This window comes from Telopea speciosissima, chromosome 10 (genome assembly GCF_018873765.1).
Source record: "Telopea speciosissima isolate NSW1024214 ecotype Mountain lineage chromosome 10, Tspe_v1, whole genome shotgun sequence".
In the NCBI taxonomy this organism is placed as follows: domain Eukaryota; kingdom Viridiplantae; phylum Streptophyta; class Magnoliopsida; order Proteales; family Proteaceae; genus Telopea; species Telopea speciosissima.
Window position 1 is genome coordinate 56,800,348 of NC_057925.1, and position 13,131 is coordinate 56,813,478.

At 39.8% G+C, this 13,131-nt stretch overlaps 1 protein-coding gene across 4 annotated transcripts in view; it reads left to right on the forward strand.

The window, feature by feature from the left end:
• The window catches only part of LOC122641987 (probable NAD kinase 1), a 44,437-nt gene that overhangs the window by 20,714 nt on the left and 10,592 nt on the right, over nt 1–13,131 (forward strand). For all 4 annotated transcript variants that reach the window (XR_006330001.1, XM_043835354.1, XM_043835355.1 and 1 more), the window contains exons 5-7: nt 3,307–3,420; nt 3,672–3,766; nt 8,316–8,422. Coding sequence is in view for 3 of the 4 variants with exons in the window: in XM_043835354.1 (XP_043691289.1) it covers nt 3,307–3,420; nt 3,672–3,766; nt 8,316–8,422 (316 nt within the window). In the remaining variant the exon portion in view is untranslated. The remainder of the gene's footprint in view (nt 1–3,306; nt 3,421–3,671; nt 3,767–8,315; nt 8,423–13,131) is intronic.

Sequence of the window (13,131 nt, forward strand, 5' to 3'; positions counted from 1 at the left end):
AGCAGCTCGTCTAGGTTCCCCGTGCTTCTTACTGTTTCTTTCTTTCCAGAGCTCCCACACAATAAGAGCTGGCAGCAGCCCTGCAATAAAATCATTGAGACAGCGGCAGCTTGCCACCCCATGCCAAAGAGCAATCCGACTCCTGACGTCCTGGCTGGGGTGAGGCACAATGTCATACAAGCGTGAGAAGTAGGCCCACACCTTGGTGGCAGTACCACCACCAACCAAACAATGATCTGTCGTTTCCATCTTCGGGTTCCCACAGCAGAAACACCTAGAGTCCAACGGAATCCCCACCGACATTAAGGTTACCTCAGTAGGGATCTTGCCATTCAGCAGCTGCCAAGAGAAAAAAGCCACTTTCACAGGGAGAGATGTGTTTTAGATCCACTTAGCATAGGGGACAATTGGCGACACCCTCCTGATCTCGTTCCAGACTGACTTGGTCGAAAAGCAGCCATCACTTACCGGAACCCACAGTAGGACATCTGTCCTGTTAGAAATGTGAAAGTTACCTGAGATGATGTCATTCCTGATAGCCTCATCATCAATGTGGTCCAGAAGGCCTTGCCTCCACGAGCCATCCTCCTCCAACGCATCCTTTAAGACTACCAGTAGCCCATTGTCCACCGCATCAATCAACGGACCAGCCCCAGACCAATTGTCCAGCCAGAAGAAGACATTCCCTGTGCCAACCAGCCACCGTGATCTCTCCACTAGCATCCCCCTAAACACCAGTGCATTCCTCCAAGACCTTGAGCTTACCCTCTGAGTCTCAGCCAGAGACACATGGAGACCTTTGAAGAATTTGGCTCTGAAAAACTCACTCCAGAGGGATTGGTCTGCCAGGACCCTCCACAGCCCCTTAAGCCTCAGAGAGAGGCCAACGTCCTCCGGCAATCTAACTCCAAGGCCCCCTTCCTCCAGTGGCCTACACACCTTCTGCCAGTTGACCCAATGCTTCCGCTTTCCCCACTTTGCGCTTCCCCATAGAAAATCAGCAAAGATGCCATATAACCTCCGCAAAACAGCTTTAGGGGGGTCCAGTGTGGCAAGAACATGGATAGGGATAGAGGAGAAAACATGCTTCAGGAGAGTGACCCGGCCCCTAGCTGAGAGAAGCCTCCCCTTCCACCCTGCAACCTCAAAGAAGCTGATCTTGAGCCTTCCACAGTGAAGAGGGGCGCCTAAATAGGTGATTGGCAAAGCCTTCTGCGAGAATCCAGTGACCACCCCCACCATCCTAGCCATGCCCGGCGAGGCCTTGACCCCTACCACAAAACAGCTCTTTTGCTTGTAAACCAACTGACCAGAGAAGCCTTCATACCTGTTAAGAAAGCCCATGATTTGCCTTAGCAACCTCTTCAGACCCCTGGAGAAAATAATAGTGTCGTCAGCAAACAGGCAATGAGAAATCCCTGGGCACCCTCGCGGAAGCCTAAAGTAGGAGGCGTGCCCCTCCACAAACAACTCCTTGATCCCCCTACTAAGCACCTCCTCTGCCAAGATGAAAAGCGTCGGCAACAAAGGATCCCCTTGTCGCACCCCCCTGGTAGACTTGAAAAAGCCAGATTGCCTGCCCACCAGCACAACAGAGAACCAACAATTCTTGACCGTCTTCTTAATCAGGTTGATCCAGTCCTTGCAGAACCCAAACTTGGAGAGAACCCTCCATAGGAAACCCCACTCCAGCCGGTCATAGGCCTTGGCCATGTCCAACTTTAAAATCACATTACCACCCCTAGTCTTCCTGTTCAGCTCATGAGTAACTTCTTGCACAATGGAGATATTGTCATGAATGCACCGCCCCTGTACAAAAGCACCCTGCTCTTCTGCCACCAGCGCTGGCAGCAGCCCTGCTAGCCTTGATGTCATGATCTTCGCAATGACCTTGTAGGAGGAATTACACAGGCTAATAGGTCTTAAGTCTGCCATCACCTCTGGGTTATCTTTTTTGGGGATCAGAACCAAGTTGGCAGCGGTAAAGCTTCTAGGAAGAGCACCACCTGTAAAAAAGTCCTTGACAGCAGCCCACACATCATGACCCAGCTAAGGGGTTGGGTATGAAAATATGCTCTCCATGAAGTCGGAGATCGGCCTACGGTGTTTGAAACATAAAAAATTGAACGCTAACCATTAAATATTTACCCTTTTTTTCGCAAAACATAATCGGGGAAAAATAGTATACCTCCAGCTTGGAATTTTGCACAAATCTTAAATCCGGCAAATCGTCACTGTTGATGCGTTGTTGTAGTTCCCAATACCTTGTTACACCAAGATATGTAGGTGATTTGGCCAAAAATCTCCAAATCTAGGGCTTTTTGGACTTTTTCCTCTCTTATTGTTGAAACCAATAAAATTCTCGAAAATGTGTCGAAATTCTGACCCATTTCGATCGATATAGTCCTTTTATAGACACTGGTTTGTAATGTTTCAGTCGAAATGATACCAAAACCGAAACATGACTGACATTTTGGCATTTTCAGCCAAAATGCCGAAATTTGATCAAAACTCTACATTCCTATCAAGTCACACTACATCTCGTTTCGACCTTCGTCGAGGCCAAAAAATTCATGAAATTTCAAACCATGATGATGAGTAAAGAAGAAAATACTACAAGAAATAGTCAGAAGTCCAAAAAGTTTCAAAAAAGAAAAGGCAAAATTTATTTGCTCAAAATAAACCAAGATTTTCAACAACCAGAAAATTTTGAAGATTTTCAGTCTGGTGTGCCACAACTTAATCAAAATTGCATGAGACTGGTTTCTTGCAGTCTGGCAACCTTAATGAAGCATAGCTGGCTATGGCTGTTGATAGGTGGGGTTGTATTATTTGGAATCTTCTGCTCGTCTTTTTCTGGATAGTTTAGAAAGAATGGACTCAGAGGATCTTTCATGATAAATCATTCCTGTGGTTGAAGGCGATCTTATTGGTTTTTCAGTCTTTCTATCAGTGGTCTTTTGCCTTTGTTGACTAAAATTAAATTGGATTTCTACCTTTAGTGAACATTAGGTGACTTTTTTTTCCCTGAATGCTTTTACCATATGTTTTTTTTTTTGGTTCTAGATGATAATTTTGTTTTATATTATGCTCCATTAATTGTATGGGTTCTAGCCTTTACAATGTTGAATGAAATTTACTGTTTTCAACAAAAGAATTTTAAAAATGAAAAATTAAAAATAAAATGATATTGTCCCCAAAGTAATTGTCAAGTAGGCATTGACTGCTATGAACATTAGTGCTAGGATCAGCCCTGTTGGGAAACATATTGGGCCTGTCATTGAAACTGTTTTTTTCCTGAGGCAGGCATGTTTTAGACTTCAGTGGGAATGCAATGATGAGAAAAATGGCCAGCACAAGCATGATGTTGTTTCTTTTGAAAGTGGAAATATAACAACAGCAGCACGCAGCAGTAAACAGGTACACTGAAGTCCAAAGTTTTTTCTCCTTTTTTTTTTTTTTTTTTTTTTTTTTTTTTTCCATTTATCGTGTGAGAAAGCTTATGTTTGTGCCATTCTTATTATTTGTTTGAAAATTTTATCTAGGAAACATAATAACGATTGCTACTATTTCTAAACACAATGGTGATAAGTAGAACCATTGCAATTAACTCTCCTTTCCTTTTGAGATCTTTTATAGCTTGCCTACTTGAGAGCTCCTTTCATTTTCAGATTTTCTTGAAGTGGGAATCACACCCTCAGACTGTGCTTATTTTGACAAAACCAAATTCAACTTCTGTTCAAGCTATATGTGCAGAAATGGTTAGGTAAGAAAGTTGAAGTAATTAATAAATTCGCACCTTCTGGAATTGTGGATGCACTTTTTTCTCCATAATTGCTATAGAAATCCTTGTAATAAAGAGTTCTGAGAAATTGGTAAAAATGGTATCATGTTTAAGTTATGATTTTAGGCACTTTAATAAGAATTCCCCTACCTGAGTATGGTTTGTTGTGTAGTTCTTCTCACCCAGTTAGGAATAGGATAACATATTAACTTCTAAACCATATTCCATCATTCTTACTGATGGATCCTGTTGTAAGTTGAAGCATCATGGATTTCCCATTATGGTTCCTAAAAACATACATTCTTCTGAATTTTTCAGGCATTTCTTCTGATAGTCATTGGGTTTTTTGTTTTTGTAATGGGCATTTCTTTTTCCTAGTAGATAGGGCAAGTGTCTATTTTAGCAAACAGCATGTCTCCTTACTGTAAGCAGTGTTGACTAAGTTTAGGTTAGTCCGGCAAGAGGTAATGTAGATTGTTCCGGCAACAGGTTGAATGGCATTTTGTTTTTGCACTTTTAATATCAGTTCAGAGTGTACTCTGGTTCAACAGGCATGCTAAAGTGATTCTTTTGAATACATCTATCTTCCAGATCAGAAGCCAGGGTAAAAGGGCTAGACTCACTAAAACAGCAAGTAATTACACCCTACCCACAAGCAAGGTTTTTAGTATCGGTATTAGGTATTGTATCGGAGGGGTGATTTTAAGAGGCCTATCATATCCTGTCATATTGGAGAAATGCAAGATAGGCTAAAGATATGCATGGGAATAGTCAATATATGCTTGGAAATGCCAAGGATCCATGCAAAATACACTTTTGAAGCATAAAACACTATAAATAAGCAATATATAAAATGTGTCAGGGTATAAACACTAAAAGGGAGAACAAAATATGATGAGACAAGTGCGTTTAATTGAAACTGTATAAAGGATGCAGTTTCTTACATGTACTAATAGTCTAAAACCATAAAGAGTCTCAGGCTGGTTCAATCTCAGAGGTGGAAGTGTTTTTAAGTAAAGGAGCAACCATGATGATGTTGTGCACAGACCGAACATACACGCAATACTGACCCCAGTTGAAATAGTGATGGTAATGCGACTCCCCGTTATAGTAGAATCGTGTGTACTACTCTGGATTGGCCAATGTCGGTAGTACCATAGTTGTCAAGGCGACACCAAGGCGTCCAGGCGCCTTTCTCTCTCCTTGATTTCTGGTGTTGCCTAGGCAATGCCTTATCGCCTAGGCGACGCCTTATCACCTTGTTGGCGTCACCTTGGTTCGCCTAGGCGCCTTAACAACTATGGTCGGTACGGTATTGAATTGTGGTTGTGCCTGATTGTATCCATAATTTCCATACCCCGAAGAAGCCCCATGTCCATACTCCATAGCCCGAAGAAGCACATGAAGAAGCATATTGTCCATGGCCTAATGAAGCACCAGCGTGATCCAAATTCATGGTCAGTGACTCCATGCTCCTCATAAGCACATCACCATATATACATATAGACACAAAATAGATTAGTAAATAAAAAATTCAGAAAAATCATAAAAAATGGAGCAACGTAAGTCCATATTGCATTTCATCCGTTACATGTATTTCTCAAACTATATTGAACAAATTTGCATCAATCATAATTTTTTTTAAATTTTCCAGATAATATAAAAATTTAAATTAATATAGAAAAATATATCAATACAAGTATATAATGCATTTCATTCATTACAAACAATTATCAAACTATAGTAAAGTAAATTGCATGAAATATATTTTTCAATTTTTTTCATTATCTTTTAAATTCCCAGAAATAGGCACATATTAAAAAATACAAGAAAATCAGGAAAATTACTGCAACCAAACATGCTCATAGATCTGATCTTTGTTACACAGAAATTTCCCAACTCAAATCGAGTAATTTTTTGCAATAAAATCAATTTTTTTCCAATGCAGAATTTTTTCATTTTTCTGAGAAATTTCACAAATCTTGTTGTTTCCCGACTTGAACCCACAGCCACTAGGTCACAATGAAGCAACCTTAGTTACCGCCTGCATCTGTTTCAAAACTTCTGAGTTAAAAATGGTGATGGTCGATATGTATCTTTTAAGTATCGATAGTATCAAGCCGTATCGGCCGATACAGTACGATAGTTATTTTTTTAAAGTATCATATCAGTTAGTATTGTATTGATACCGACCGATACCGATATGGTACGATACTAACCGATACTTTAAACCCTGCCCATAAGCAGGACTGTAGGTTATAAATTCCAGCAACAATAGGAGATCGATGGTTAAGAACCGAGGCTTAGATCAAGCCCTGGTCAAATGGAGGAGTTAGGGCAATGGAACAATACTCCAAATTTGAGGGGGAATCCAAGGGTTAGATAGGTTGCTAATGATAGAAAGTAGATCTCAGATTTAGCAACAATCAGAAATCTAACAAAGTAATGAACAGATCAGCATCAAACTAGAATTAAAGGTAGGGATTGATGACTGGATACATCCCTCCAAGTATGCCTTCAAACTGGTGGCTAGAGTGAGAGAGAGAAGCAAGTCATGAAATTAGTAAGAAAGAACAGATTCAGTAACTTACAAAATTAAGTAGAATCAAGTCATCAACCATTAGATGGGGCTGAAATTATTATGATTGATGGTAAGGTCTCCATGGTTGAAGAAGTTTCCCATATATCTTAATAATCTTCTGGTCAGATTAAGAGATTCAAGGAGTAACATCAGCAACAAGAAGAACTTCAGATTTTATAACTGCAGGCTTGAACAAGTAATGGCAGGTCTGGATTCAATGTCTGGTTGATCTCCTTGTGTATACCAGCAACCAGATGTCTCAGTAGGACATTGAACAGCAGCAACAATCATTCATAAGATAGTATACCGATGCAGAAATTAATGGGTAAATAGAAAGAAGAATTAAGAGAGAAGAGGGGAATGTAGAAGGTGATATGACCAAGGCCTCTCACCTATGTCCTTGGTCAGTTTCTCACTAACCCTAATGACATGACACCACTTTGCAATGGACTCACACCATGCAACACTCGTTCTTTACAGTAATAAGGCACAAAGTCAAATTTCATTCAACTAACCCAAATCATGGGGTAGACGCTCCATGGCCGTCACAATATAAAGGGGAGTCTAATTCCTCCAAAAGTTCTAAATAGAAACTACTAATAATAGGCCCACACATGTAGTAGTGATGCCTTGTACATTAAGAAAATGAAATTAGAAACTAAAGATAATACTATAACCAAAATAGAAACGAGGCTAACTAATAATTGTACTACAAAAGTAACCCCACGATTCTGGTTTTTTGTGAACCAGCAAACACCCAGGTCTATGGGCTTGGTCCGGACTGAACCAAGGTCCAGTTGAAGAACCATTGGCCTGGTTCCTGTGGCTGTACTGCTTGTAGTGCAGCTTGTCTACATCACAGGGCTTGCCCAGCCAGGCCTAAATGCCTACTGACATTCTCAATTATTAAGTTTTACTTTGACCATAGGATTCTGAACAGCTTTATCTTCCAGCAATTGCATAACATTTTTACCAATGAATTCCATCTTGTGGAATGCTATAATAGCATCATGACGATTTCATTTCTGCAACAGAGCATATCCTGATAATGCTATGTTTCATACTTCCCTACTGCTCAAGGAGCTCTCATTAGTCATTACATTGACAAAAATACCGAGGGAACATTTGATTTCAAAAAAAAAAAAAATTTTCTCCGTAGACTTTGTTACCAAATCAGTAGTATTCATAGGGGATCTTCATTATTGGGTAATACTTTTCCTAAGCCTTATACTTTTCATATTTCTGTTTTTATAGTGTTAAAGTTCTGATAATTTATCAAAAACTTATTTGACGTTTGAACAGGTTCAGATAACGTGTTTTGTTTTTTTAATGGCAATCTTGCATAATGATTTCTTTCATATTGGTAAAGAACTTTTATGTTATCATTGAACATATTTCTGAAGAATCCATCACTTTATTGATTTTATTTTCGGGAAAATCTTGTTGTAACTAAAATTGGTGAAAAAGTTGTAACCCTATTTTTTTTCCCCTTTCAGTATAATGCCTTTATTTTTTCAACAAGGGGTTCATATGTGTACTCGAAAAGTATGCAAGTCAATTACAGTTCTTGAGAATGACATAATGATAAGTCACTTTCAAATTATTTTGATAAACTTTTTTATACCTCTGACTTAAAGAACTTTTGGGAATAAGACAAGGGGCAATCAAAAGAAGGTTACAACTTATCAATTCGCCACTTTGGTTACAACAAGATGCACCCTTTATTTTAATTGAAGAAACCTATAGGTTTCATCCTTCTTCTTGTTATTCTTGTTCTCATTATTTGTGACGACTTTTGGGTATGTGTAATATTGGTTGTGAATTTTCCATTCTTGTTTCTTGCACAAATTGGTTAGGCTTATTCTAAATGTTATCCTATTTTTGTAACTTCATGACCCTCTGCTTGCATCCTGGCTTTTTCTTATAGTCAGTGTTCTATTCATGTCACAGATGGCTGAAAGATAGGAAGAAAATCAATGTATACGTTGAACCACGAGTGAGAACAGAACTTCTATCAGAGTCTTCTTACTTTAACTTTGTACAGACTTGGGAAGATGGTGAGCATTAAGAACTATTATTACCTAATTAATATCAATCATGCTCAATTGCTTTCATATATTTATCTTTTAAATCATTGATCCCTGGGCTTGATTTTCCTATCTGTTTTGTATGAAAAAGAAAAAGAAAAAGAATAAATTTGGACCAAATTATATCTTCTTTTTTTTTTGATAAGTACCGAATTATATCTTTTATCTCAGTTATTTGTGTAGTTGTTTCAGTCATTTGACTTTTGCAATTTTTTCTTTCAGAATTAGTTGTAAAAAAAATCTATTTTGTCTTAGAACGACAAGTCTTAATCTTTGATGGACATAGAGATGAAAACATCTGAGTTACCTCGTTTTGTCCCACTTTCAGTTGTAAAGTTCTTAGTTCAGAAGGTTACGTATTTGCTCTAAACTTAAATAAATGTATTGAGGATAAGAACTGTACTCTCCTGAAGTAAGTGGTGAGTCGCACAGCATGATTATGGGTTTCTATTGTTGCTTAATTTATTTAGTTTTTCAAGTTACAACTACATGTTCTGTCGAAGAACTTACGGGAGGAAAAATTATGTATACTATTTATTTCCAAGAAAATTTGCTTTTCAGAAGCTCTATGATGGGATCCTAAGTCACTCAAAGGTAGAGATTACAAATAGAAACCAGAATTGTATATTCGTACGGCTATGTTAATCCAAAAGAGGTTTTTTATAACTCACAGCAAGTCAACCTAATGAAGACAGAACTCAGGTTGAGTGTCACAGTTAAGGTGGTGAACAAACCTTCAAAATCCGGTCAAGATCCAATGGGTGGATGTGGAGATTAAGTATCTGATATGTGTTAATGTGCTTTGGGTACTGTTAACGTGAACAGTGTCGTGAACAGTACCGTACACTATTCACGTAAACAGTATCGTGAACAGTACCATACATTGTTCACGTGAATAGTAACTAGAAGATGAGAGTTGTTAGTCAGGGGCAGTTGGGGAATTTCTCGTGTGTTAGCTCTACCCTATTATTAATAATATTGGTGAAGAGGGGAGAACAATTTTCATTCGATAGTTCTCCCCAAAGGATTACAGCCACTTCTCTTCTTCTTCATCTTCTTCCTCTCCATCTTCTTCATTAAATCTGGTTTTATTTACATGGTATCAGAGCTAGGATCTTAGGAGTCGATTCTACATCATTGGACCTACTCGATTACTCTCAAATTGATCAAGACAGTGTTGTGGTTTTGAAGGCTTCACGTTTGAAGGTTTTCGTGACCACAATTTGAAGGGGCTGCAGCACCCTATGCTGCGTTTTGGTGGAGTTTGCTGAGACTGGTTCATGATTATATAAAGGAACCTAGTCTCGATTTTGTAGTGATTGCTTGATATCGATTCAGGGTTTTGGGAGGTGATTATTTTTTCGATTTCAGTTCTTCTTTTTGGTGGTTTGAAGGTTCTTTGTAAGGTTTCCCTGAATCGATCCTTGCTGGATATTGAGATTGCATCGTTTTTTGTTTTAAAATTGATTTCTGAATTTTTCGTTGGCTGTTGGCGATCGTGTTTGCTTGCTGGTTCATCACTTTTGCTCAGTTTTTATTAGTTGTTGGTGAATTTCTGCATCGGTTTGCTTGATTGAGATGGGTGACCCAACTGAAGATTCTAAAGGTGTTATCTCTGAGGTTGTTTCGGGGTCTTCTAAATCTATTACAGAGAAGAGATTGGAAGAGGTAAGTAATTTCCAGCAATGGAAGAAAATTGTGTGGGTTGTTTTGACTGGTCGTGGCCAACAGAAACATCTTTCAAAGGCCAAACCAGAGGATGATGAAGTGTGGGAAACTGTAGATGCACACATTCTGGGACAGATGTTGAATAGTATGGATTCACAGATTGTTGACTTAGTGACTCACATAGATACTGTGAAGGAGTTATGGGATTACTTACATGTTTTGTATTCTGGACAGAATAATCTATCCCGTATATATGAGCTGTCACAGGAGTTCTATCGTGCTGATAGGAAGGGACGTCCGTTGACCCAATATTTTGCCGATTATAAACGAATGCTCGAAGAGTTAAATGCATTGCTGCCCATTAGTTCGGATGTGAAACAGATGCAAGATCAACGTGAGCAACTTGCGGTCATGGGATTTTTGGGAGGACTGGGCTAGGAATATGACTCAGTATGCTCCACTATTCTTGGAGGAGATAAAATTGCCTCACTTGCAGAAACTTTTTCTCGCGTTCTTCGTGTTTCTCGTGATAGTTCCCATGAACCAGTAACTGCTCCTGGTGAGAGCTCTGCCCTTGTTACTTCAAGTCAAGGGAGAGGTAATGGTGGACGTAATGGGGGCCGTGGTGGTGGTATAGCTGGCCGTGGAGGTGGAAGAGGCAATGGTAGTGGTAATGGTGGTGAAAATTCTGGTTCTGTGAAGACTTGTAATCACTGTGGTCGACCAGGACACATCCAACGCTTTTGTTGGAAACTTCATGGGAAGCCACTGCAACAGCAGTATACTAATTCAACAGCTAGTACCGAGTCTCCTGCTACACCTTCTGAGGGTAAGTTGGTAAGGTTATCTGATGAGGATTATGCTCAGTTCACATAGTTTCAGATTTCTCGGCCTTCTACATCTTCCTCCATAGCTACTTTTGCCCAGACAGGTAATGTCACTGCGTGTTTCTCCACTTCTCGTCCCTGGATCATTGATTCAAGTGCTTCTAATCATATGTCTGGTGTGTCAAGTAATTTTTCTTCCTTTCGGTCTTCAGAGTCTAGTGTTACATTGGCTGATGGTTCCCTTGCCAAAGTCACTGGCACGGGTATTGTCAACCCAATTAAGTCCTTGTCCTTGTCTTCTGTTCTCCATTTACCTGACTTCCCTTGTAACCTGCTTTCTATTAGTAAAATTACTAAAGCCTACAATTGTTTAGTGACCTTTTATCTTGATTCCTATGTTTTTCAGGATCTTATGACGAAGAAGATGTTTGGTAGGGGATGTGAGCAAGGGGGGTTGTATCATCTTGAAGACTCTCCTTCAGTTGCTTATTCCAGTGTTTTGCCTCCACACCAAGTTCATTGTCGGCTGGGCCATCTGTCTTTGCAGAGTTTGCAGAAGTTGGATCCTCGTTTTAGTTCCCTTTCTAGTTTAGAGTGTGAGTCATGTCAGTTTGGAAAGCTCCACCGTGTGAGTTATCCCCCCAGAGTCAATAAACGGTTTGCGTACCCTTTTTCTTTAGTGCATTCTGATGTATAGGGGCCTTGCCGTGTTACTTCTAAGATGGGATTTAAATATTTTGTTACTTTTGTCGATGACTATTCTCGAGTCACCTAGATTTATTTAATGACAAGTTGTTCTGAGCTATTTGCCATTTTTTGTGCATTTGTTACTGAAATTCAGACTCAGTTTAATAAGAATATTTGTGTTTTACGTAGTGATAATGCCCTTGAATATTTTTCTGCTCCATTTAATTCTTTTATGGCTGACCATGGCATGTTGCACCAGTCTTCTTGTTCAGATACACCCCAACAAAATGGTGTAGCTGAACAGAAAAATAGACATTTAATGGAAGTGACCCGTTCAATTCTTTTTTAGATGAAAGTACTAAAAATCTTTTGGGTTGATGCTGTCTTGACTGCCTGTTTCCTTATAAATCGTATGCCATCTTCTGTGTTACAGGGTGGGATTCCTCATTCTCTTTTATTTTCTACTGAACCTCTTTTTGTTTTACCACCTAGAATTTTTGGGTGTGTTTGCTTTATCCGCGACCATCGTCTAGGTCTGTCCAAATTAGATCCCCGGGCTATTAAATGTATTTTCTTGGGTTATTCATGCACTTAAAAAGGTTATCGGTGTTATTCACCAGTTCTTCGAAAGTACTTTGTCTCTGCTGATGTTAACTTTTTTGAGTCCACTGCTTATGATGATACATCTTTTGTTTCCTCGGAGTTGGATGAGGATCTTCCTTTATATGTGGTGCAACGTACTATTTCCCATGGTCAACCGGCTGCTGCTCCGTCTCCGCCACCTCCGCCTCCGCTCCGCCTCCTCCTATTTGGCCTGCCCGTCCTCCTGTTCGGTTTACATTTGTTCGGCGTCCTCGAGATGATACAGTACCCCCGGTCTCTACTGATCCTCCAACTTCAACTTCGCCTGCGGATCCTACTCCTCAGTTAAGTATTCCTTCTTCTGATCTTGATATTCCCATTGCTCTTCGTAAGGGTGTTCGTAGTTGTACTCAACATCCTTTGTCTCATTTTGTTTCTTATACAGGCTTATCTGTTAACTTTAATGCTTGTCTTTCTACTGTTGAGTCTTATCCTCCCCCTAAGTCTGTTTCAGAGGCATTATCCCACTCTGGCCGGAGGACAGCTATGGAGGAGGAATTGGCTGCCTTGGCTGAAAATCACACTTGGGACTTGGTACGGTTACCTGCTGGCAAGAAGGCTGTTGGTTGTCAGTGGGTATATGTGGTTAAAGTGAACCCTGATGGTTCTTTGGCTCGTTTGAAGGCACGCTTAGTTGCCAAAGGTTATACACAGGTTTATGGAGTTGATTATCTTGATACCTTTTCCCCTGTTGCCAAGCTTGCATCTGTTCATCTTTTGATCTCTCTTGCCGCATCCCATCATTGGCCTCTTTTTCAGTTGGACGTGAAGAATGCTTTTCTTCATGGTGATCTCTATGAGGAGGTTTATATGGAGCAACCTCCTGGGTTTGTTGCTCAGGGGGAGTCTGGTTTA